Consider the following 24,288-nt stretch of genomic DNA (forward strand, 5'->3'; position numbering starts at 1 on the left):
GATTGGCTTGAAAAGCTGTAACTGCATTTAGGCTGGAAATCCTCTAAGGACCACAATGTGTACAAAACTGAGGAGATGCAACTGCTTTAGTTGTCTTTTATTTGGTAGCTTTTGTCTAGTTCTCTTATATAGTAACTAGGTTGTAAAATTATAGTTCATCCTCACTCTGGAGGACGAACTCCACACATATTCATATTTATTAGACTTATTGTTCCTTTTTAAGCTATTTTTATAGGTTTTAAGCATGTATTTTATACATGTTGTGTTAAAATTGAATTGCTGCACTGTAAATGTATTTTTAATGTTGTAACAGGAAAAGCATTCTAACTTTTTTTTTTTTTTTAAATGAGACATCATATGTATAATCAGCTTGGTTAAAACTTCCTTCCTGGTAAGTGCAGCACTTCCTTTGCATCTGGATATGAGGGTGAGCAAGAAAAGCAGAACAGCTTGAACAAAGAATTTTTTTGTGTGAATAATCTTCCCTTAAAAGAACAGAAACTTCAAAACTTAAACAAATGAGTCGTCTTCAGCAAGTCAGCCTTTATTTTACAAGCAGGTAATATTTCATTGTGTTTTAGCAACAGTAAAGGTGGCGTCTATGGTTGTTTGCTTTCCGGAGCTCAAAAAAAAAGAACTGTAGTTTCAGTTTAAGATTGTGTATTTTTATGCTCATGTTTTGTTGTCTGCTAGAGCATTGTTCCCGGGGTGTGTTTTAGGTTTTCAAGCAGTCAGAGACATTGTCTGAAGAAAGCAGTTGCTCAGTATGTCGCTGTAATGTGGTGTTAGTGCAGGAGAGCGCAGCGTGAGCGCGTCCCGTCCGCGCCACTTTCCTCTTTCAAACTCTTGCTGGAAACTTCCACTTTAGCACTGCTCAGTGGCGATGAAGTGAGAGCAACAATATTTTTGTTTTTTGAAAGCTGGTAAGGTAGAGAATTTGCTTTCAAAGTTGTTTTACAAGCTGGTTTAGGTGGGACTTGATGTATAGAGTGATCATGTCATCAGCTTATGAGGCTTTTTTTCCTTCTTTAACATACTATTTTTTTAAGTGCTTACTTTAAAATTGTGGGTTGTTACCAATCTGGTGAACTGACTTTTTATTAAAAGAAGCACATCTAAGGATACAGGCTGGAATTCAGAAGTGTATTAAATATTCTTCTTGGGAGATAGTGAGTGACTTTTTAATATTAAGTGATTTTGGACGATGTAAATTCTGGTTCTTTATCACTAAAGAGAAGGACAAAGGAAAATGGCAATAACTTCACCTCTCTCCAGTCTATAGAAAAATTTCTTGATTTGTTTTCTTTCTGTGTTCCTTAAAACTTGGTAGGATATTGTTTTGCTCATATACAGTAATGTGTCTCTTGATTTCTATGAAAATCCACTTATGATAATATCAACAGCACCAAAACAGAAGAGCCAGGAGAAGAATCAGTGTTCAGTTAAATACAAACGAGAGCAAATCAGTACAGCAGCTACATGGTCCTCATAGCTTCCATTGAGTCTGGGAAGAAGGGCCACTTAGGCTCATAAATTATAAATCACTGTTTAAAAGCTCTGTTTTAATCGCTTAAGCATTGCTTCTCGTTTTATTAGGTTTCAAATTGAATAGATTAGATCTGAGATGGTTAATGTAAAACAACTGTTTATAAGCAATAATTAAGGAGAATGGGAAGCACAAAAAGTATGTAACAGGGTTCTGACTGGCCTCTGATTTTAACTGAGAGCTTTTAAAAAAGAGCAAAGAGAAATGTAAATGAGAAGGTAATCAAACATTTGTATGTTTTGCTAGATTTCTTCTGGCATGGAGTTGGGGGATTATGAGCAACCCGTTGTTATGAGAGAGGAGAACAAACGAAGGAGAAGAAGAATGAAACCTCATTGTACATCGGGTAATTTGTCTTCAATGGAACTGATATCTATTGAATTCATTTTACCTACAAGCAATAAACATACTAAAGTACCAGAAATGATGTTACTTGAAATAGCTGGCAACTGTACAGTTGAGCAAATGAAAGCACAGATTTGGATGCGTGCAATAGAGATGAGCCAAACCACTGACTTCTACCATGTGTTCAGTCCTGATCAGTTTATTCTCCAGTATCAGAAGAAAGGGCAGTGGTATGAAATTTATGATAAACATCAAGTATTACAGACATTAGACTGTATACTGTATTGGAAAGTGTTACAGAAAAAGGTAGGCAAGATCTACGTTGTCCAGAAACAAAAGCCATCAGAAGAAGTTCAGGAATTTCAGCGACAGCTTAATGATTTAATTGGTTACGATGTCACCGATGTGAGCAATGTGCATGACGATGAACTAGAGTTTACCCGTCGCAGGTTAGTCACTCCACGAATGATAGAGGTGGCCTGTAGAGATCCTAAGTTGTATGCAATGCACCCCTGGACTACATCTAAGCCACTCCCAGAATATTTATTCAAAAAGATCACCAATAATAACATTTTCATAATCATACATAGAGGAACAACCAGCCAAAAAATTAAGGTGTCAATTGATGACACTCCAGATATGATTCTCCATAGTTTTTTCACAAAAATGGCGAAGAAAAAGTCGTTGATGGATATTCCTGAAGATCACAGTGAGCTGGACTTTGTTCTCAGAATTTGTGGCAGAGATGAGTACATTACTGGAGAGACCCCAATTAAAGATTTTCATTGGATTAGACAGTGCCTTAAGAACAGCGAGGAGATCCACCTTGTGCTAGACAACCCGCCTGACCCCCATGAGGATGAGGTTCAGAAGGAAGAGTGGCCGTTGGTGGATGACTGCACGGGAGTTACAGGGTACCACGAACAGTTGACCATAGATGGGAAAGATCATGAAAGAGTCTTCACTATCTCTTTGTGGGATTGTAACAGGAAATTTAGGGTGAAAATAGTTGGCATTGATATCCCAGTTTTGCCAAGAAATACTGATCTCACTGTGTTTGTTGAGGCTAACATTCAACACGGGCAACAGCTCCTTTCACAGAGGAGGACTTCATCCAAACCCTTTACGGAGGAGGTTCTGTGGAATATTTGGCTGGAGTTTGATATCAAAATCAAGGATTTGCCTAAAGGAGCACTCCTTAATCTTCAGATATACTGTGGCAAAGCACAGGGACTGTCCACAAAGACACACGAATCCCCCAACTCCGATTCAAAATGCAAAACCCAGCTTCTCTATTATGTAAATCTTTTGTTGATAGATCACCGTTTTTTGCTCCGAAGTGGGGAGTACGTGCTTCACATGTGGAAAATCCCAGGCAAGGGGGAAGAACAAGGAAGTATCAATGCAGACAAACTCACGTCAGCTACTAATCCAGATAAAGAAAACTCAATGGCTATTTCCATCGTACTGGACAAATATTGTCACCCAATTGCCTTGCCCAAGCACAGGATAACATCTGACCTGCCAGGAGACAGGACACGGGCTGAAATGCCCAACCAGCTTCGCAAGCAACTTGAAGAGATCATAGCAACAGATCCACTTAATCCACTTTCTCCAGAGGACAAAGAACTGTTGTGGCATTTTAGATATGAAAGCATAAAGCACCCCAAGGCATATCCTAAGCTTCTTAGCTCAGTGAAATGGGGACAACAAGAAATAGTGGCCAAAACATACCAGTTGCTAGCTAAAAAGGAGGTGTGGGATCAAAGTGCTTTGGATGTTGGACTCACGATGCAGCTTCTGGACTGTAACTTTTCCGACGAAAATGTGCGAGCAATGGCAGTTCAGAAGCTGGAGAGCTTAGAAGATGATGATGTTCTTCACTACCTCTTGCAGCTTGTGCAGGTAAGGTATATTTGCATTCCTGAACTCCAGGCTTCCGGGAATATTTGCATTATCACATAACCATTCCTGTGGTAGTAAATGACCCCATTTTTGAGATCTTCAGTATTTAGTCAAAGCAGCATTCGTTACCAAATTAACCTGAAACACACTTTGCATTTGCCTTTATTTCTGTGCTCGCATCTTTGTGTGGCAGTTGCCTTGTCTTGCAGTTTGCATCTCGTGCCCACAGTAGTATGTTTTTCTGGAAATGGGCAATGTTAGCGCAGCTGTGGTGGGAACACACCCGAGCTGTGAGTCTGTCCTTCTGCATCACGTAGCATCGAAGAGCTGTTGCCTGGCCTTGACCCATGGGTTTTACTCAGTCTGGAAGCACAGCAGAAGGAAAGGAAAAGCAGATGATAATGGAGGCGAGGCCTGAAGTTGGAGTTCAGGTTATTTAGATTTGGATATGGAGTTGGGTTTTAGACTAAAAATAACCATTTAGTTGCATACTACATGGCAGTGTCTTCAATATTGTACTTGTAAGGTAAACACACTTATCTAGAAACTTCTAAAAACCTTTATAAAGAAAATAAAGGGTTGTTATGACTCTCTATTTAAGATTAATTCATTCTGGGAAGTTGCATAAAACTGTGTTTTTAATGGAAATGAACCACAGCTCTATCGAGCTGAAGTGCTTTGTGTGTGGCCTCCTGAAGGAGGGATGGAACATCTGAAATGTTTGGGCCTTTTTCAATACATGAAAATAGGTTTGTTGGCTTTTCGCTAAACAGCTGGAGCTCGGCAGGGTGGCAGGGGCCATGTTGGTGGTGGCAGGGGCCATGCTGGTGCTGGCAGGTGAGAGGTGCCCACTGCTGCTCCCCACGGTGATCACGTCTTCCCAGGCCTGCCAGGGCCCCAGCCCAGCCGGAGTGACTGTCATCCCACGGAGCCAGCAGCGGATTCAGCAGAGGATCAGAGAACAGGATCAACATTTAAAAAAATACAGTAGTTGCAGCAGCCTGGGCACCTGTGGGTTGGGAGTTGTAGTTTGTGCAGGGAGAGCTCTGCTTCCTAGGAAAAAGGAGTCAGTCAACTCAGCTTTGGTTTTGAAGTGCTTGGGTAGTGCTTTAAACAAGCCTTTCCAACCTTGTTTTTGCTTGCCTGAAGATTAGGCTCCCCAGGCAGGATTTAGGCACTTAGGCATGAACGAAAGAACCGCTGTGGTTACCTCCCTGGACCTCCCATGTAGCTGCTACTATATATATACATATACATATATATAAGCGTGGTGGTGAGCTTACGCACTATGCTTGTAGCTCAGCAGTTTTTTTCCTTTTATATCCAAACTGAGCGGTGACTGGTTGTTAGGCAAATGCATAAAAGAAGAGGTGATTCTTTTTTCCTTTTGTTTTCAAAATCATTTGTTCTCAGGAAATACAATTCGAGAAAATTTTACAAGGGACAAATCTTTCTAAAAGTAAATTAGTCAAACTAGCCCAGCGTAAGGTCGCAGTAGTTTAATTTCACTGATGATTTTTAGTAAGAAATTAATCCCAGAGCTCAGCCTTGACCTCTGCTGCTTCCTTGTCTTTCCTTCCATGGCTAGTTACAGTGCACAGGCCATTGCTGATCTGCAGCAATGTGTTGATACCCCTGTATATTTGAAAACCCGTTTCTTTTTTCAGAGAATGCAGGTCAGGCTACGCTGAATGGAGGCATCTGAGATGCCTCTTCTGAAAATGATCATCACCTTTTGCATGTGTGACTTCAAGAAAGCTTTATGGTTATTACACTGTGCACAGGATACTCTCCATTCTGCCTCCCAGTAGAGTTAGAAAACAAACAAACATTTTATTTCTCCCCAGGTCTTTCCCAAAGAGAAGTAGGCATGCCATAAATAAGCCCATAGAGCTTGCCAGAAAGGTCTGTGGTTCTCTCTACAGTTAATAAAACATGGAAAGAATAGTTTAAATACCAGAAAATGCTGTTGTAAATACCAGAAATGCTGTTGTCAGTGAGAAAGACTGAACTGCTTGTACATGGCAGAGAGTAAAGTTCTTCTGCTGGCAAATTGGTAAGGCCAGGGTGCTGGCAGGGGCCTTTAGTTGCCAGCTTTTATTGGTGATTTTCAAATATTGAAATTTGCCTTCATGGGGAGAAAAGAAAACTGGAGCTGATTCTCTTAAATAATTATTTGTGAACCTTAAGCATTGTAAGGATATTCATAAAACATTTTTCTAATATTCCTTCATGCTAAAATATATTTACAACTTTGATTTAGGGATGTTTGTTTTGTAGCAATGAACTGTTGTTTGGCTGTATTTCATTCTTAAATTGTTTTTCAGAGGCATATGCTGAGAACATTCAGCAAAACCTACACCAGAATGAGGTTTCTAATAGGCTTTCTTGGAACTTAGAGCAAATCCATTGAAATTTAAGTAGTAATTTAAGTAATAATAAGGCTTTTAGGTGCCTTATTGCAGTGAAAAGTACTTTTTATTTAAAAAACCTCACATCTCCTAACCTAACCAAAGTAAAATGATCCATATTTTTGAAAACCAGTTTACATCTGAAAGTTTTCACAAATTTTCCTGAATATGATGCTGTTGCTTGGTGCACTGAGACAGATGGCCTTGCAGATATGATCAAGGCAGTCCAGTTCTTGGCATTTCTCTCTCTTGCTTAGTCAGTGATAGGAAAAAACAAGTCCTGGTAGCATTTTTGTAAGCTTGGTCCTTCTGGAAGGTTGACTGAAAAAGGGTGTTTGTTTCTGTTGAAACAACCCACAGGAGCACTTACATTTTAGGAATGCCACCAATACTGCAATACCGAGAAGACACCCAGGTGCTGCTGGGCTTTTAAGCGCTGAGAACTGTGCTCAGTTGGATGAATGTAGCAGATCTCTGCTGAGGGCACAGTTGTTTCTTAGCAAGTTGCGGACCACGGATGTCTTGAAAGAGCCATTATGTTTTGCTGAATAACTGTGGCGGGAGGTTTGCACACTTTGGTGCTTCTGAAAGCTGAATGTCCTGGGAGCTCCCTGCACATCCCCTTGTTTGGCCTTAATCCCCTACTCTGTCACCTCCCTGTCTCCCTCTGGTGCCACCCCCTCTGGCCACGCGGAGCCTTCCATGGCTCTGCTCCAGGGGCTTCTTGCTTCCTATTTCTCTTCCCGTGTCTCGGGGTATGCACGTAAGTCATTCTCCCTCTTAATAATAATACAATCCTCCTACAAACGTGAATCCCTGGAGCAGACAAGCAGTAGGAAACGAGAAACCTCACCTGGAATGGCTGAATTCCCCCTCATGTCCCACCACCTGAAAACGTGAGAGCTTTCTTTTTGTAGATAAACTCACTTGGTTATTGGGGGGCAGGAGGGCACAACAGCAAAAAAAAAAAAAAAAAAAAAAAATCTAATCCTGAAGCTTTAAAAAAGTTGTTGACTCTCTGTTTCCACCCTCTTTTGGCAACAGTTTCAAAATATCCGTGGGCTTGGGTGCAGGGGAGTGGCTCTCAGAAGAGGAGAAATATACATCTGTGCTGGTAGTTGTTAAGAAAAAGAGCTCTGCTGAACTCTTGCTCTTAATGCTGCCCCATTAATAGAGGAGTGTATCAGGGCCTGTAGCGTATTTTGTGGTACATTCAGGGGCTCCGGGTCAGAGTGCTGCTGCTGGATGTCGTTCTTGGTGCTGCTCATGGTAGGGAGCCATGAAGTGGGAGCCTTACATTGTGAATATTATCAGGAAAAAATGTTTTTAATGAAATTTTTGATTAAAGGACAACTACAAGTGATAAATTAATTTGGCAATAATCTTTTCAAGCATCCTCTGAGCAAATCATCTACAAGCAATTTTCTGGTCTTGGTGGTTTTCATTACAGCCTACCAAGACTGCCCAAGAAAGGTGTTGTTCTGTTTCACTAACACACATGACCTCTGGTTCTGGTGTTGCTTTCATTTGTCACATTAATAAAATATCCGAAAAGAACCTGTCACAAATAAAAAGCGCTTGCTCTAAATCAAAGAAACATTGCTTTGGTTTCTCAGCTTTCTGCTTTCTTGGAAGTCCTCTGCTTCTCTTCCTGCAGCAAAGTGGTCTGTAGATGTCATCTGTAAATTTTAAGTGCAACAGGTTCTTAAATATGTTAATAGCATTTGTCTTCTACTTTTGTGTTCTTCAGGCTGTGAAATTTGAGCCATATCATGACAGCGCGTTAGCCAGGTTTCTGCTGAAACGGGGTTTGAGAGTAAGTACTTCAAAATACAGCCAGGTTATGTTAAAGCAACTGGCATCATGAAGACTCTTTCTCAAGAAATTGCCATGCGTGCTAATTCTAGCATTTTTTTCTACCCCTCTAGAACAAAAGAATTGGCCACTTCTTATTTTGGTTTCTAAGAAGTGAGATTGCCCAGTCTATGCACTACCAGCAGAGGTTTGCTGTGATCCTCGAGGCCTATCTGCGGGGCTGTGGGAAGGCAATGCTGCAGGACTTCATGAAGCAGGTTCAAGTCATTGAATTGCTGCATAAAGTCACAATGGAGATAAAATCAGTTTCTGCAGAAAAGTATGATGTCACGTCTCAAGGTATTTGCTCACTGGCATTTCTCTGTTTCTCTATTGCTTTTTTTTCTGTGTGTGTGAAAACCGAGGCAGAAAATTACTATTTATTTAGAAATTCATACATAATTCACTGTAAAAGAGCATCTTATTCTTATACTCTTATAAATTGACAGTGTAGATTGATAGAGGTTAAATCAATAATACATTTCTTTGCCCCTTTCTCCCCAAAGCAGAGAAGTATATCAATATTATAGACACCTTATACCAAACTCTGCTTTGGCTGATCCTGAACTTCTACGCTGAACAACTGGGAAGTGTTCAGTTAAGATCTTGTACGTAACCCTTAGCACTGAAAAATCTTAGCACGGAAAAAAAGAAACAACCCAGAACACGAATGTTAACAGGAAATAAAGAGAAAAAGAAACATTTGCCAAGAAACATAGCCTTACTCTAAACAGTCCCAAAATCTCTCTTGGCAGTAAGGCTGAGGAGGAGTCCAGTACAGTTTTTGCTAGCCCACAAAAGTGGCTTTGGGTGGGCAGTGATGCACAGAGCATGCTCTTGGTGCTTTGCAGTGTGAGGAGCAGCAGTCCCGGGAGACACAGACGTGGTGGTGTTATTTCCAGTCTTTGCAAGCACAGGTTTGGAGGCCACATTAGGATTATGCAATGATTATTTACCTCTGTGCTTTTCTACTTCTTTCCCTAAGAACTTGTTCATCATCATTCCTATTTGTTGCTTGGAGTTAGGAGGAAGAAGGAAAAGGCATATGACACCATTTGAGTTCCAAAAGCTACTTGGAGAGAGAACAGCTCTTCTTATCAGTTCAAGCTGATATGGTCTAGCCCATGAGATCCTTGGCTCAGAAAATCATTCCTGCTCTGCTTATTTAGCAGTGAATGTGGTACAGAATCCCACTTTTTCTAGAATAATCTACTGCCATTGCAGATGTACATGTCTGTACTGGCAGTGGTTTTCATAATACATTACTTTTGAAGAGGGTGAGGGAAAAGAAGATAAGCTTCAAGAGAAAGCAGTCACATTAACACCCACCAGATTTTGAAGTTAAGTAAGCTTTGTATGTAATATACAGCAGAACGTTGAAAGATTACTTATATAATAGCCATTTCCAAAAAATGAAGCTTCCTGAAACTATAGGGTGTCCTGCTAATGATATATCTAATTCATTTTATGTTCAGATTTCTGAGAATATGATTTTTCCAACAGGCAGCCTTTGCTTGTTAAATTTTTTAAAACACATTTCCTCAATTTTCTTCTTACGTATATTGCTTCTTCTTTGCTCTAGTGTTTCCAGTATTCATACATATTTATACTTTAGCATTTCATCCCCTCATGCAGTCTCATCTAGTCTTTGTGTTTATTTTCTTCTGCCATTATTTGTGATTTGTTTTTCATTAAAAAAATCCTCCTGTTAAGTCCGGTGTTATCTAGTAGGGATCATACTCCGAAGATGTTTCTCTCACCTTTCATGTAAGGTGTCTGTTTATATCTAAACATAGCAAGTGATCAGAAATAAATAAATTCTTAAGATCGTAATATTTCCATCTTATATAGGGTTGTCTGCTTTCAACATCACTCTGTTAGCTGATTTCTCTTCCAAATACGTGTCTGTGCTGCTCTTTCTTCTCTTAAACTGCGTAGCACTTTGTTCTTAAGATAGATCAACTCAGAAATATTTTTAGCAAACACTTTTGGTTGTATTTTAAAATCAGATAATTCTTAGTCTTTAATTCTTAATCTATGAGCTTCAATTGGTTTGTGTACAATTTCCAAATTATGTTGTCTGTGATAATTAGAAAAATTATTGAAATCAAGCTATTTATATTCAGAGCCTGTTGTTTAGCAAATCAGTAATTACATTTTAGAAAGTTATTTCATTGCTTAGTTTACTACAACCTTGATTTGGTTTGGTTTGGTTTTAGGAGAGGTTATCTAATCAAAATGTTCACCTATTAGCTCCTATATTTCACAGTCAACATTTTTTTTTTTTTTTTACCAGAATGGATATTGCATCAGTCTCCTGGCATTTCTAGGTAGTTCTTTTGCTAAGTCCTTAAGACAGATATCACATCTGTGTGCTCTTACTTCCCAAGTAATTCTCTTGACTTGATTTATTTGAGTTGATAGCAGATTTTTTCCCCCTCATCTAAAATACTCTTTTCCTTTTCAATTTTCTTCAGAAACACTTCTGAACATATTTGCAGTTTTATCAAATATGCTGTGTAGTTATAATTTACTTTTGAATAGTGTTCAGATCTTTGTCCTAGAAAAGTGATAGCAAATGTATTCCTTATGTGGCTAATGCCCACTAGCCAAGATGAACAGTGTATCACATGCAGTGTTTTGTGTGTGTTTATGCTGAAGATTCAGCAATCTCTGGGTTTTATGAATGAAAAAATGCTACAGATGCAGTTTATGTGGGGATATTAAAAAACTTGTGCAAATAAATAAATGGCATATGTTATTTTTTTGCACTGTGAGATTAACGAAGCTGAAATATGAAATAAGTTTTAGAAGGATAGGAAATTCAGTATCTCTGTTGTTGGAGTCTTTATGATCACAGTATAATTGATGCCAAGTGCTCAGAAGCTGTGAGTCAGGCTGCTAGAACAAAAATGTAGGTTAAAATAAGATTGGAAAATGTTAGGTGCTTTAATTGCCTCCTACTTCTGAGCCCTTGGGGTGAAGAGTTCAACATTTCCTTGGCAGTTACAACGGTAACATATTTCTTTTGTGTATTGTTCTGTGTTTTGTTTCCATTTGTTGAAAAGGTGACACTTTAATATAATCTCCAAACCTCTGGAGATGAAGTGTCAGCAAGACTATGAAACTGGCAGGGGGCTCATTATTTGTGTGGTGCTTGAAGACATTAACCTCAGGTGGCTGAAACGAGCCTAGCCATAAATAGTGCAAGCTAAAGAGTTTTCTTCCGTTCTTCAAATTGAGAGAGCATGAGCAGAGTGATTTTAAAAGTAGCTAACCTGAGGATTTTTTTTTTTAGCTAAATCAGGATCCTTAGCAGATTTGAGTAGCTGTAACTTTTTCCTTCCAAATTTGATTCTGATGGGATTTCTCACTTGCAGTTATCACGCAACTTAGGCAAAAGCTTGAAAAACTACAGAGCAGCAAACTTCCAGAGAGCTTTAGAGTCCCCTATGATCCTGGGCTAAGAGCAGGAGCCCTGGTGGTAAGTACTTTTGAGTTTCCACAAATGCTGTTTGAATCATCTCTTAATATGTTTTATTTGCTAAAATATTTTGCTAATGTCTAAAGATCCTGTTTTCATGTACCTTGAGATTCTCGCCTGCGGACCTACCCTATTTCACTGTAATACTGTGGCATTTCTTGTTCTCAGTAAGGCTTCATTCCCAAAACTAAAATAATTTTTTTCTGAATGCAACTGTGTGCAAAATGTTTAATCTGTTGTTTTATGAATGACTGTGTTGAATTACTTCCACAAATGCCATTGAGTTTGCCTGAATGGAGGGAATTGAATAGACTGAAGCAGTCTGGGTTCTGAGTCACTCTTATCCAGGTCACTGGAAATCAGGGGAGGGAATGATACGGTAAATTGCACTGGGTGAATCTTACTTGCCTGGTTTGCAAAACAGCCGTCAAAGGGAGGGCTGTCAGGAGCTTCTGCATTTGCCAGAGATGTCAGAATCTCTCACTCCTTGTTTACAAGCGCTCTCAGCCTGAACCAGATTTACAAGCTAAATCCAGTTTCCCAGAGTCAAGCTGGACTTTTTCCAGCTCCCCTATTATGGCCAGCATTACAAGCTTGCAGGTTCAGAGGCTTTGTGTGGCGAGTGCATGCCACTCTGCCCGTGCTTTCAACAGGGTGCCTGCCCGATAACAGAGTGGGAGCTGTAGCCAGGCTTAAAACCGTGAGCTCCAGCTGGTGCTTAAGGAGGTTGGTTGTGTTGGTGTTGAGTAGAGCACCTGGCAATAAGTTTATCTTTCACAGATAGAGAAATGCAAAGTAATGGCATCCAAGAAGAAGCCCCTCTGGCTTGAATTTAAATGTGCAGATCCCACAGCTCTGTCAAATGAAACCATAGGCATTATCTTCAAACATGGAGATGACCTCCGACAGGACATGCTTATTTTACAGGTATGATAGCTAAAATGCTGTTTTGAATGCTTAAAATGAATACTGTAATCAAAATTCATATTTAAAAATCTTTTTACTTTGCTGAAGTGTGAGTACAATATCCTTATTGTCCATGTAAAATAGAAGTCTTTCACTTGTTAAATTGTGTATGACAGCAGCTGACATCAAAAGTGGATTTTCTTTTCTATTCTGCATCTTTCCTGTATTACTGTTACTTTCTTTTCTCCTGCCACATTCACACTTTGGTGGTCTAGAGAAAAAATCTCTTACATAGCACAAGATGGTCTGTTTTTGTGAGGGATTATTTTTCTCTTTTATTTATGCACTGAATGAAGTTACAAAATAAAAACAAAATCATAGGTAGCATCGCTCTGGTAGTATATCACTGATAGCTCAAACTAGTTCATTAGCACTTTGGGGGATGCTTATGGCGGTGGGGGAAAAAAAAAGAATGGGTATACCTGCTGTTGCATTGAGTTTCTGCTCATATAGAAATCATGAAAAATATTTGTTAAGTGGAAATTGCCTGAACACAGAACAGATGAGGAAATATAAGCCCTTCTTCTCTAACTGGTAATCTTGAATGGCTGCGTGCTCTGTTTTGCTTTCTTATCTGTAAAATAGACACATAAGTTTAGCCTCACCTCAGAAGTCCAGGTAGGGTTATTTGTGTGAATAAGTAATGCACAAACAACTTGATATAACTTGAAGTGTATATATTTGTTTTTTCAACTAGATTCTTCGCATTATGGAATCCATTTGGGAAGCAGAGTCTTTGGACCTTTGTTTGTTACCATATGGTTGCATTTCTACTGGAAACAAAATAGGTAATGTGATTAGAAACTCAGAATACCGTAGTTATAGAAGCTGGAACCTGCAATCAATTTACCTCTAATAACCATAGTTGGTTGGAAAATGTGGTGAAAACAAGCAACTTACTCAAAATGTATTTTAATATATGGATAAGAATAAAATAGAAAAAAAAAAGGGGGGGTTAGAATAGCCAAACACTCTTTTTTTTTTTTTTTCTGACCAGAGTTTCATACCTCATGCTAGCCAAACAGTGCAGGAAGAGCTGCACTACTCAACACCTGTGTGGGCAGTATTCCTCAGTGGGCATAATTCCTGCAGCACAAATGATCTATTTTCATGACTTAATGATGAGAGAGATCAAAGAGTTGCTTAAAAGGCTTCCTGGAGACCAGTGTGATGTTGTGTAGAGCAACCTAAAGAGGTATGAAGAATCAGTTTAGATCCACAAAGCCAAACTGATGCACAATTCATACATTCCAGTGGCTCCAAATTGATTCTTCATGTTTCATGCATCCCAGTACATTCACATTGTGTGCACACTATCCCAGTTTCCTAGTATCCAGTTAATGCAGAATTAACCGTAGAGCCAGTGATGCAGTCCAGGTCTTGAGCACTTGACTGGAGAAAAGCCTCCTTGGCTTACAAAAATGGGCTGTCCCCAAAGCTATTAATCTCTTGTGCTGAAGTATTAATCTATTGTGCTGACTCTTAGAAACCAGCATTAAAAACATACTTCCTAGCTAAAATATATTGCCACATAAAATGTTTATCATCCATTGCCCTAGGTGACCCTGCGTGTGCAGGGAGGTTGGACTAAATGACCTCTAGAGGTCCCTTCCAACCTTAAGCATTTTATGATTCTATGATTCTTTTGGCCTCAAGATTTCTTAGCAATGCAGAATACTCAAATTCACTGATAAAATGCTACATAGTATGACACAAAAATTTCCTTTTTCCTAAGTCCTTGCAAATTAAATAAATAGTATTGATCAAATTCTAGTAATAAAGGAAGTGGAACATGATATATCAAAATACTAATTGCACTTTAACCCTAAATATAAGGAGAGCTGGGAGGGGGTTCTCTCTTATTTCAGGTACATTATAACAAGCCTAGGCTTTTGTAGGGATATTAGAATTTAACTTAAGTTTGTAAAAGTCATCTTAAAACAGTCTAAAACATTGAAGTATTGGAGAAAGGTGAAGGAATTGTGCCAGTGATTATAATGTTCTTAAATTCAAATTATGGACTTCATTATTCTTTCATGAATTCTTAACAGAATCCCCATTCTTTGATTTCAGTGACATAATTGTTTGTTTTCCTATATGCATGTGGGAGAGCTAAGAATTAAGCTTCCCCTCAGCACCACACTAGGGACATAGTTGATCCCATAACGGTTCCTGTTCAGTTTACTGCGAAAACCTGCAGCCTTCGTTGGTAATACTCAGTTTGGGAGCCTTTGGTGTAGAACCTGTGCTTGTTTGGAACAAAACCAGAGAGTCGTGGCACGCAAATGTTCTTCCACAGTATTAATTTGTTATCCTTTTCCAGGCTTTTTCTTCCTTTCCACTTAATATTTTCCATGAAATTTGGGGCAGTTTCTGAGCCCATGTAGTGACACAAGGACATTCCCCACTCTACAGAGTGCAGGGAAGCAGCCAGGTGTCTTCCAGGTTCCCAGTGCCTGGGTGGCATCCCCTCCTGTGCACATCCTTCCCAAGCTGTCGAGGACTGTTATCTTCAGTGCAGTTTGGCAACTTTGGAAATGTCTGTACTCTCCAAACAGACCTCAGTAAGATTTATTTTTTACCATGCATCATAAATGACAGATTGTGCCCTGTTTTCTCTCCCTGTGACATGGCCACATATGTTCCTGGCTCCATGAGGTGATCACCACTGCTCACTGTGTTGTATCGGTGCCAAATTAAAGAAGTTCAGGCTGGCACATAATATGAAAGTCACCTGCTTTAGTAGCACAGATCTCCAGTGCTTCCTTCCCATTGAATAAGTCCAACTGGGATTTTCTGTCACACTTCCTGAAGTCTCCTCTAGGACTAGCCATACCTCCTGCGAGGCAGATCTGGGTTTCTAAAGGTTTTCCAGTAGAGCGATGCTGTTTGTCCCTGCAAATGACTCTTTACCGTGATACCTTTGAAGTACTTTGTTGGGCAAAATAAGCTGGTTTTATACCACTCTTTTGGCACTTTATATCCCTCTTCTGGCACTGCACTGGAGAATGAACAGTCTGGGGTTTTTGTTTGTTTGTTTGTTTGTTTTTGCTGCTGCTGTTGTTGTTAGCATCTGCCTTAAAATCTATGGACTTTGCACACTGCTAATGAACAACAGCTATGTTGGGGGAACTTTAAATGGAAAGAGAAATAGAAGGTGCCTTCTGGAATAGCTCCATTCCCCTGGAATTGAGAAGTTCTTGGCCGGTAGAGGGAGATTAGTGAGCAATCTCCCACGGCAAGGGAAGGGAAGTGTTTTTAGTAGCTGCAATGTCATCTGGAGCTTGCTCTGAAGAAGAAAACAGCAGCTTGGCAAGCACAGACCAAAATGAAGAGCTTTTCAATTTGTTGCTGTTTATCAGTCATGTTTCCCCAATAATTTTATTATAAACAAACCCTAATCTCTTCCAAGACAGAAGAAATACCTCCGGGGAGAAATTAGCTGTGGGTGAAGGCCAGGAAAAGATTACAGCTTTGTCTTTCTGTTGCTGAAAATTTTGCAGAAAATACAGTAAATGCAAGAGGGTAAGAATGTGAATAGATAGAAATTCATGAGATCCAGGTAGGGAGACAAATTCAGATCAGAAATTGGCTTGAATCCCTTTTAGGGGTAAGGGTTACTTTGCTTGCTTGCTTTGTGTTGAGCTAGGGCTGAATGCAAGTTTTTACTAGAAGACCCTGTTGGACTTAGTCCTGAGAAAGAAAACGTAATATTTCCAATTCCCAAATCAGCTTGCTAAAAGCTGAGCCTTCCTAGGAGTGCCCAGCACTAGGGCAGTTGGTATTTGCCCGTCTGTCTGCAGAGGAGAGCTGTGTTACAGCCTCTGCTTCTGCTTTCTCCCTCCAGCTTCTTCACTGCGGGCCCTGTTGGCACAAACAGTACCAGTCCTTGTTTCTGCACCGTGATGCTCTGAGGTGCTGAGTTGCATCTGTTCCGTTGAGGGACTTTCTCACTTGTCTGCTGTTCACAGTGTCTGCTAGTCCCATGCTCGGGGGAATGGGCCAGTTATTTCATTATATTTCTGTTTTGATGAAGAATGTTTGTACTGACTCTTACCTACGTCCAGGTCCCAAAATCCTGAGCTTTGCACTAACAGTCCAGCTGCTGCAGCTCACTGCGCACCTCCAGCTCTGCTCCTCTGCCACAGCTCTGGCAGCACGGGTCTTGCCAGGGCACTGTAATCTGCAGCTTCTCTTCAGCTCCCCAGTCCTGCTGTAGCCAGATTTATGAAGGTGGTTTAAAAATCCACCTTTTAAATGTAATTTTGCCTATTTTTGAAATATTTTAACAATTTATATTAAATTAATACTATTTCTCCCTTATTTTCTGTAGGAATGATTGAAATTGTGAAAGATGCTACGACAATTGCCAAAATCCAGCAGAGCACAGTTGGCAACACTGGTGCATTTAAGGATGAAATACTGAACCAGTGGCTCAAGGAAAGATGTGTGATTGAAGAAAAGGTGAGTTGTTTGAATTCTTAAGTTGGATTTTCAAATGTACCCAAGCAATTTAGCAGCACAGAGCCCATAAGGTTGTGTTTGAACTACTCAGGGAAGTTTGAAAAACCCATTCTGTTTCCCTGTACCCAGCTGTGAGTTTCTGCAAAGGTGCCTTTTGCACCAGCTGGCAGGCAGGCTGCTGAGCAACAAGATGCTTTGGAAGTGCCCCCCTTGTCAGTGTATTTACAAGTGATACGTGGGGAGCAGATTGAAAGGATGTCTAGGAAAACGGAAAGGCTGTGGGCATAGAGGATGTAGGGGCAGGCTTCAGTACCCACAACTTCTTTGCTGCTAAGCTTTCTTCCTGCTTTTTCTCATGCAAGTGTGCATAACTATATACTTACTTCGTGTTAAAGGGGGCAGCCTGCTGTTGCAGCATATTGAGTGTGATGCAGGGTAGGTGTCTTAATCTCTGTTGTGCAGAGGTGTATTATAAAAGAGAGTTGTCTAATTTTTGATTGATACTTGTCCACAGAGAGTCATATGACTCTGAGAATGACGAGGGAGTGTTAGTTTTCAGCACTGAAGTGTTTAACCTCTCTGATTTTTTTTTTTTTTTTTTTTTTTTTAGTTTCAGGCAGCTGTAGAAAGATTTGTTTATTCTTGTGCTGGTTACTGCGTGGCAACCTTTGTACTTGGAATAGGAGACAGGCACAATGACAACATTATGATTACAGAAGCAGGTGAGTTTTCTTCCTTTTTTTTTTTTTAAAGAATTACATAGAACAAGCAGAGGCTGGCTATACTTCACTAGGTATGTGTGTTAATCTAATAAATAATGAATTTAACCAGGGGTGAAGGGACACAATCTAATTCTGTCAGCCTTACTTAGAAATTCAAGTCTTTCTGTAGCATTGAAACCTACTGTCATCCTTTTGGCCTTGAAACAAACTCTAGATATTTTTCATTAATAAGGTGGTTCTTTTGCTTTTCTAAGTTTGAGTTTGTTACTTAGTAAGTTCTGTGGAATGTAAAACTCATTTTTCACCTAGATTTAAGATCTAAAAGCCAGCAAGGTAAAAGCCAGATGAAATGACAGCTATTTGCCTGTCTGGAGTATGAATGTGGCTCTATGTTTAGTGGACTTGTCTCTGATGTCAGAATTTAGATGTTATTGGAATGCTTTCACTTCCAAGAGACATGAATATTTTATATGCCATAATAGAAAATCCTACAAGGATTTTACTAGTTTTACTAGTTGTACTAGTTTGCTAGTATGTTTTGTTAGTAAAGGCTGCAGATAGTGCGGAAGCTCCTGAAGGAACCTCATTAGGAGTTGTTTCATTAGTTGCACATTGTTTTGTCCCTAATTTTATCCTTCTATGGAAGGAATCCCAGGAAGTACAAAAAATGAGCAGTACATGTGGAGTTTTATTTAGTCTGAGATATTCGCTTCCAGTTTCTTGCTCTTGATACTTTGTAATTAGTATTTACATAATGCTAAGAGACAGAAAATTCTTTTGGGCTTAGTTAGAAGACTGTATACTTAATATTAATCATATGATAGTTAAAGTTTTACCAGTTGTCCTTAGGAGGCTATAGAGAATAAAGTAGCCTGAAGGCAGAAATGAACTAATTGAAGACTGCAATATAAAAGCTCATCAGAAATCCTGGAGGAAAAGAAGACAAAGAAATGATTTAATTTTAACATTACTACATGTAGTTCTATCCTACATCATATAGTGTCAGTGCCATTTTGCAGAGAGCGAAGGACAGGTCAATAGGAAAGAAGAGAGAAAAGAAAGGTCATTCTGTGATGAGCAGGAGCAGAGCAGCCAGAGTGTCTTCTGCTGTCTTGAAAAATAGAAGCATGAAGAATGCAGCTCTGCAGAGCGTGTCAGCTCTGGGGTAGGCTGTGAGGACACAGAAACTGTCTGAAATGCTGGAACATTTCAGGTTATTTCACCTAAGAAGCACTATTAAGTAAGTGCTTATAGCATTTGATGTTTTGTTGTTTAATATACAATTTTTGTTATTGCAAATCTGTGTTTTTCATCAAACACACTCTTGCATTTTGTGTAGCAGTGCTAGTAGCAAAGTAATTTGGAGAGGAACAGGCCACTCTCTTCCTGTAAGTGCAGTGAACCTTAAAATGGGATTTTTTTGGTCACTTTCTTGGGATCTAATGCCCTAGTGCACTCTCCAAAGGGTGGCAGTGCAAATCTACTCTGCATGTGCAAGATGGTTTGGAACTTGGTAATGCAGATCTGTGAGAAAGAAGCATGTTCTAGTGGCTCATCCGAGTCCAGGGAGTGAGATTGTGCCACAATCCCAAGGGAGTTGGTAATATAACCTGCAAGGCTTTTCCATATACTCATGTGCTGGGATTCTGCATTGTTATGGATTGGATGTACAAGCTTTACTTGCTTGCTTTTTGAAAAGTTGTTAGTGTATGTTTAGAAAATACAGCAGTTCTTCCAGCTTGTGAAAGGCTGAAAAGATAAACAAAAAGTAACTTGGCCAAGGAAACAGAATTATAGATGTAAAACAGTAAATAGCCTTTTCTGCAAAACTAAAGACTGAGCACCTATACCCAAACCAGTTTGCTGGGGGTATTGCAAATACAAGTAAGTACTGCGCTGAGTTTATTTTATTTCAGCCTAACCTTAACTTCTCTTCTTTTTTATCAAGGTAACCTTTTTCATATTGATTTTGGACATATTCTTGGGAATTATAAAAGCTTCCTTGGAATTAATAAGGAAAGAGTTCCTTTTGTGCTGACTCCAGATTTTCTATTTGTCATGGGGACTTCTGGAAAGAAGACGAGTGTCCATTTCCATAAATTTCAGGTAAAGAGTTAATATTTAGCTGTAAATCAATTAAGCAATGTTTTTACTCACTGAGAGGAACATTAGGGCCTTAGTTTTTAAACGTCTAGGCTTCTGGGGATTATGTTAATAGAATTTCACTGAATCATAATACAATTCTGAGATATTTTAGAAGCAACTAAGAGCAAAAATTATCTATAACATTATGGGAACTAGAATTCAGACATCTACAAAAACACTTCAGAAAGCTTCAGCCAGCAGCAGACCATATGGGAAGTCCTTTCTTCTTCCTTGTTTTGATTGAAAAATACTTTTTAGAGGGCTTCAGTACCTGCGAAGCATCGGCTAGAGTGTCCTGTTTAGTAGGAGCAGGTGCTGGGTGTTCTGCAGACGGCTCTGCCAGTGCTGTTCTCTCCTGATCCTGCCATTTGGATAGTGCATTAAATGGCTGTCTCAAAGATCAATAAAAAGGAAGTTAAAAGTGAAATGCATCCATCCAAGCAAAGTTAGTAACACTGAACAAAATAGACCTCGCATACCTTGCTGTAAAAAATAAGCATTTTTATTTGTGTGGTTCAAAAATAAGCAAAATGAGTTTTGGTTTTAAAATGGGTAATTTTATCATGTTTCCTGCTAGGGAGGGCTTCATTCATTGTGCCTGCTGATTCATTCAGGTATTAATGGAAAAGTCTCACCATTTATCCGTCATTAATTTTAAGAGCATCTCTAATTTGTACTTCAGCTATGTTAACGTATATTGTTCCTTTGTTTTCACATCCCTCAGTGCTTTTACTATTTAAAATATCTGTGGGAGTTTTGTTTGGTTTTATTTCTCTGTTACCTACTGGACACGGTCCATACAAATGTTATAGTTTTAAAATGTATTGTAGGTGTCAGAGGAAACTAGCTACACAAATCACTTTGATTAAAGACCATGGTAATATAGTTACCTATTAGTGAACTTTTAAAACTGTCAGTGGCATGGTACCCTTCCTGATCTTGCAACAAAGTTCATTTCTATGACCTCTTAGTCTGAATTTTGCTTCCTTTTTTTGTTTTTCCTCATGACAGTTTAATCAAATTCAGATGCCAAAGGCTATTAGTGACATTATGGAAATATTTCATAGAAAGCAGTATTCAATGGCCCTCTGTCCTAATTGCAAAAATGTACTTAAGTGGAGCATGACTTAATCTAAAAAGACAAGTATTTTTCTGTCTCATCAGTGAATTTTACAGCTGCCGTAGTACTTTCCAAAATTCCCTTGTTTTAAGTGTCAAATGTGGTGACGTTCACTTTCCAGCCTTTGGCTGGAATCCGTGCAACCCCTTTATCACTATTCACAGGCAGCGTTTTTACTACTTATTTGTAGAAAGCCTTGAGAGAGTCTCATCTTACATCTGCTTAGTCTTTTGAGCTTTGTACACCTAGTTAATTAACCTGTTTTCTTCGTTGCAAGTGTTTCCACTAAATTTTGAAATCTTTTTTATTCATTAATTTATTCATTAATATTTTGTTGCTTTACTCTGCTGGCTTGATAATACGGAGACCTGTGTACATTCAGTAGATCTGTATTTTCTTGTAGTTGCACCATTTGTTTATACAAGTCCATGCACATGATTCTGAAAGAAAGGGGGCAGTAAGAAGGGCTTACAGTTTGTCACTGAAAATTACTTTTTGTAATATACTGTATTGGGAAGACATGACCTGTGTAAGGGGACTTGGACAGTTTCTGTCATAAGAGAAGGTGACAAGAGCCCTGGAACAGGCTGCCCAGAGAGGCTGTGGAGTCTCCTTCTCTGGAGATCTTCCAAACCCACCTGGATGCCACCCTGTGCCACGTGCTCTGGGTGTCCCTGCTGGAGCAGCGGGGTTGGACTGGGTGATCTCTAGAGGTCCTTTCCAACCTTAAGGATTCTATGATAAGACTGCCTGACCTTTAGCAGACTAATGCTTATGGCAGTTTCAAATATTTTCAAAATATTATTCAAAATAAGCAACTATTCTCTGTTGTCTGTTATACAGGGGGATTCTGAGTCCTCCTCAGCACCTCTCATTTTCCCTGTGACCTTGGATTAGGTAGCAGTTTGCTTCTTAATCCCATGGTAAACATCTACATACCCTTGATGCAAATGTATGCATTATTTTTGGTTCTCTGTGCCTGTCTCAGAAGCGTAAAACCAAGTTTTCTTGGAAGGCGTTAATTCAAAATTCTGTTCTGCTCCTGCATGAATAAATAACTGTAACAAGTAGATGCAGATTTTTAAGCCTTTTTGAGTCCTTGGAGCGCTCCCGAGACGCGGGCCTGGCAGCTTCTCCGCTGTAATCGTTCTGCTGCCTCCGACACCAGCAGCGGTGAGACACAGCATCCGCAGAGCGCTGCAAAGCCGGCTTTGATAAAGCTAAAGAGCTTTCATCTCTTTCAAGAGGAACAAAACACGCTAACTTTTGTGACAAGATTTTGCTGTTTGAAGTTGGTATTCATGACAATTTCTTTCTCTCTGGTGTTAACAGAGCGAAAGGAATCCTTATGAAAAGATGAAGGTGTTTTGTATTGTAAGTTGTACTTTGACCACTGCAATTTGTCTTCTGCTTTGCCAGAGCTAAACTAACGTTAGATTTTGTAAAAGTAGTCTTATTTTAGGACAGAATTTGTTTGGAAAGTTAGAGTGAAAGATGTAAGGGCCCAGGCAACGGAGGAGAAAAGAGAAACCCTATAGACAGATTTTCAGCATACCATCCCGCTTCCATCGTATCTTCCTAGTTCATCTGGTTGTCTTGATATTGCTGATGGGAACAGTCATAGATATTTGTGCAATTCTTGCTGTTACTAAGGAAGAAAAATAGCTGGTCAAAAATAAGTAGCACAGTAGCTGTGCAGCGCTACTGAGATTTGGTAGAATTTTATATGAAAAGTTGTTTTTCTTAACAATTTCTAAATGGATTCTTGCAAATTTTTGGTAAGATGAATCTGAATATTTAATTGGGTGGAAGACAACATTGCTTAATTTTGGTTTTAATAGCAACAACTTTCTTGGAAATATTTTGCATCTGTTTACACTGCTGCATTACAGGCCCCATTTAACATTCTAGTGTTCAGTTCATTTCTTCATTGCATTGTTTCCCTTAAAATGTTGCTTCTAAAAGCAAATGACTAACAAATACAATAAATTATGTGTTCAGTTTATGTATTAGTCATCATTAAATATTATTCTAAAAGGCATCAGAGGTTTTTTTCAAGCTGTAGGAATTTCATTCTTCCAAAGTTTATGTTGTTAAGCAGGAATTACTTATAAATGGAAGTGATAAAGCTGTAACAAAAACAATAATCCGTTGAATCCAGAATGACAGGACATAAACATTGCAGTCCTACAGCGAGGCAGCATGCCTTAAAAATAGAACTGGAAAGAATTTCTCAGAAGGACAAGCCTGAAATATCTTCTCCATTAAACAAGCCATCACCTCTGCAAAGTTTATAGACACATATATATAGAAAATGAAAAAATAGTCTCCCTGAAGGTGCTGCTCTTTTCAGTATCACTTGCTATCCCAGTGTCTGCAAGTGGGAAAATACTAGTCATAAAAAATGATGATGAATTGTTGCTGGGAATTAACTTGAAATTTTTGTGAAGCCAAGGTTTTATGCTTTAATAATTCATACAGTGTTATTAAGAAGAGCCTTTCCTTTTCACACCAGAACAGTACTTCATGCCCCAAGGTATGTTAATGAAAGGAGGAATAGTGAGCAGCGGATGCCAAAGTCAGCTCCGTGTTTCTGCTCACATGAACAGTTCTACTGGATCTTCCTCTCTCTGACATATATGAATAATTTTATATGGCTGATTAGTGAAAGTAGCTCATAGAAGTTCTGATGAACTTCCTAAAATCATCCCTTTCAGTTGCCCTCATCAATTAACAACAAATTTCATTCTGTCTTGCAGGATGTATGTGTGAAGGCTTATCTAGCTCTTCGACACCACACAAACCTGCTGATCATCCTCTTCTCCATGATGCTAATGACTGGAATGCCCCAACTAACCAGCAAAGAAGATATTGAGTATATTCGGGATGCGCTGACAGTAGGGAAGAGCGAGGAAGATGCTAAAAAACATTTTCTCGATCAGATAGAGGTTTGCAGAGATAAGGGCTGGACTGTGCAATTTAACTGGTTTTTGCATCTCGTGCTTGGAATCAAACAAGGAGTAGAAAAGCATTCTGCTTAATGTTTTGTGTAAATTAAGTGTAGGCATGATAGGGACTTAGTGGATCTATATGTTGTTATTTATGCATTCCTAATAAATGAACAGTTAAAATTGCCTTTACTTTCTGGCAGCTGAAATGGATCCTCTAAAAAAGGCAAGAAATTATGCTTGCCCCTCCAGAAGATTCTCCTGCAGTTAAGATTTTTTTTTTAGTGTCTAATGACACTGAAGATTGCTGGATTCTGTTAGCCAGTTGCTTTGCTTATGTGACTTGCAGTTTTCTTTTTTTCTTTAGTAATAAATTCA

General features: G+C 39.2%; 1 protein-coding gene across 2 annotated transcripts; it reads left to right on the top strand.

Annotated features, from left to right (window-relative positions):
* The first annotated feature begins 228 nt into the window (after window positions 1-228).
* On the top strand, window positions 229-24,129 carry PIK3CG (phosphatidylinositol-4,5-bisphosphate 3-kinase catalytic subunit gamma). Of its 2 annotated transcripts, XM_010220211.2 has the most exons (11): window positions 229-559; window positions 1,793-3,796; window positions 7,958-8,023; window positions 8,136-8,361; window positions 11,442-11,545; window positions 12,326-12,472; window positions 13,209-13,299; window positions 16,845-16,975; window positions 17,586-17,697; window positions 19,646-19,803; window positions 23,722-24,129. In XM_010220211.2, exons 2-11 carry the CDS (start codon window positions 1,805-1,807, stop codon window positions 24,001-24,003), a joined length of 3,309 nt encoding a protein of 1,102 aa, XP_010218513.2. In that variant the 5' UTR covers window positions 229-559; window positions 1,793-1,804; the 3' UTR covers window positions 24,004-24,129. The 2 variants fall into 2 exon arrangements, with proteins under 2 accessions (XP_010218513.2, XP_088389333.1); XM_088533207.1 differs by lacking the exon at window positions 229-559 and having other exon boundaries at window positions 1,735-3,796.
* Window positions 24,130-24,288: the final 159 nt, after the last annotated feature.

The sequence above is a fragment of the Tinamus guttatus genome, unplaced genomic scaffold, assembly GCF_059628265.1.
Source record: "Tinamus guttatus ecotype Peru unplaced genomic scaffold, ASM5962826v1 Tinamus_guttatus_pri_ptg000489l, whole genome shotgun sequence".
Lineage (NCBI taxonomy): Eukaryota > Metazoa > Chordata > Aves > Tinamiformes > Tinamidae > Tinamus > Tinamus guttatus.

What these genes read in the sequence shown, in the direction of transcription:
- PIK3CG (XM_010220211.2), top strand. Translation starts at nt 1,805, where the DNA reads ATGGAGTTGGGGGATTATGAGCAACCCGTTGTTATGAGAGAGGAGAAC. An exon ending in TGCTGAAACGGGGTTTGAGA is followed by an intron (nt 8,024 to 8,135) that starts GTAAGTACTTCA and finishes CTACCCCTCTAG; the next exon opens with AACAAAAGAATTGGCCACTT. An exon ending in GATGTGTGATTGAAGAAAAG is followed by an intron (nt 16,976 to 17,585) that starts GTGAGTTGTTTG and finishes TTTTTTTTTTAG; the next exon opens with TTTCAGGCAGCTGTAGAAAG.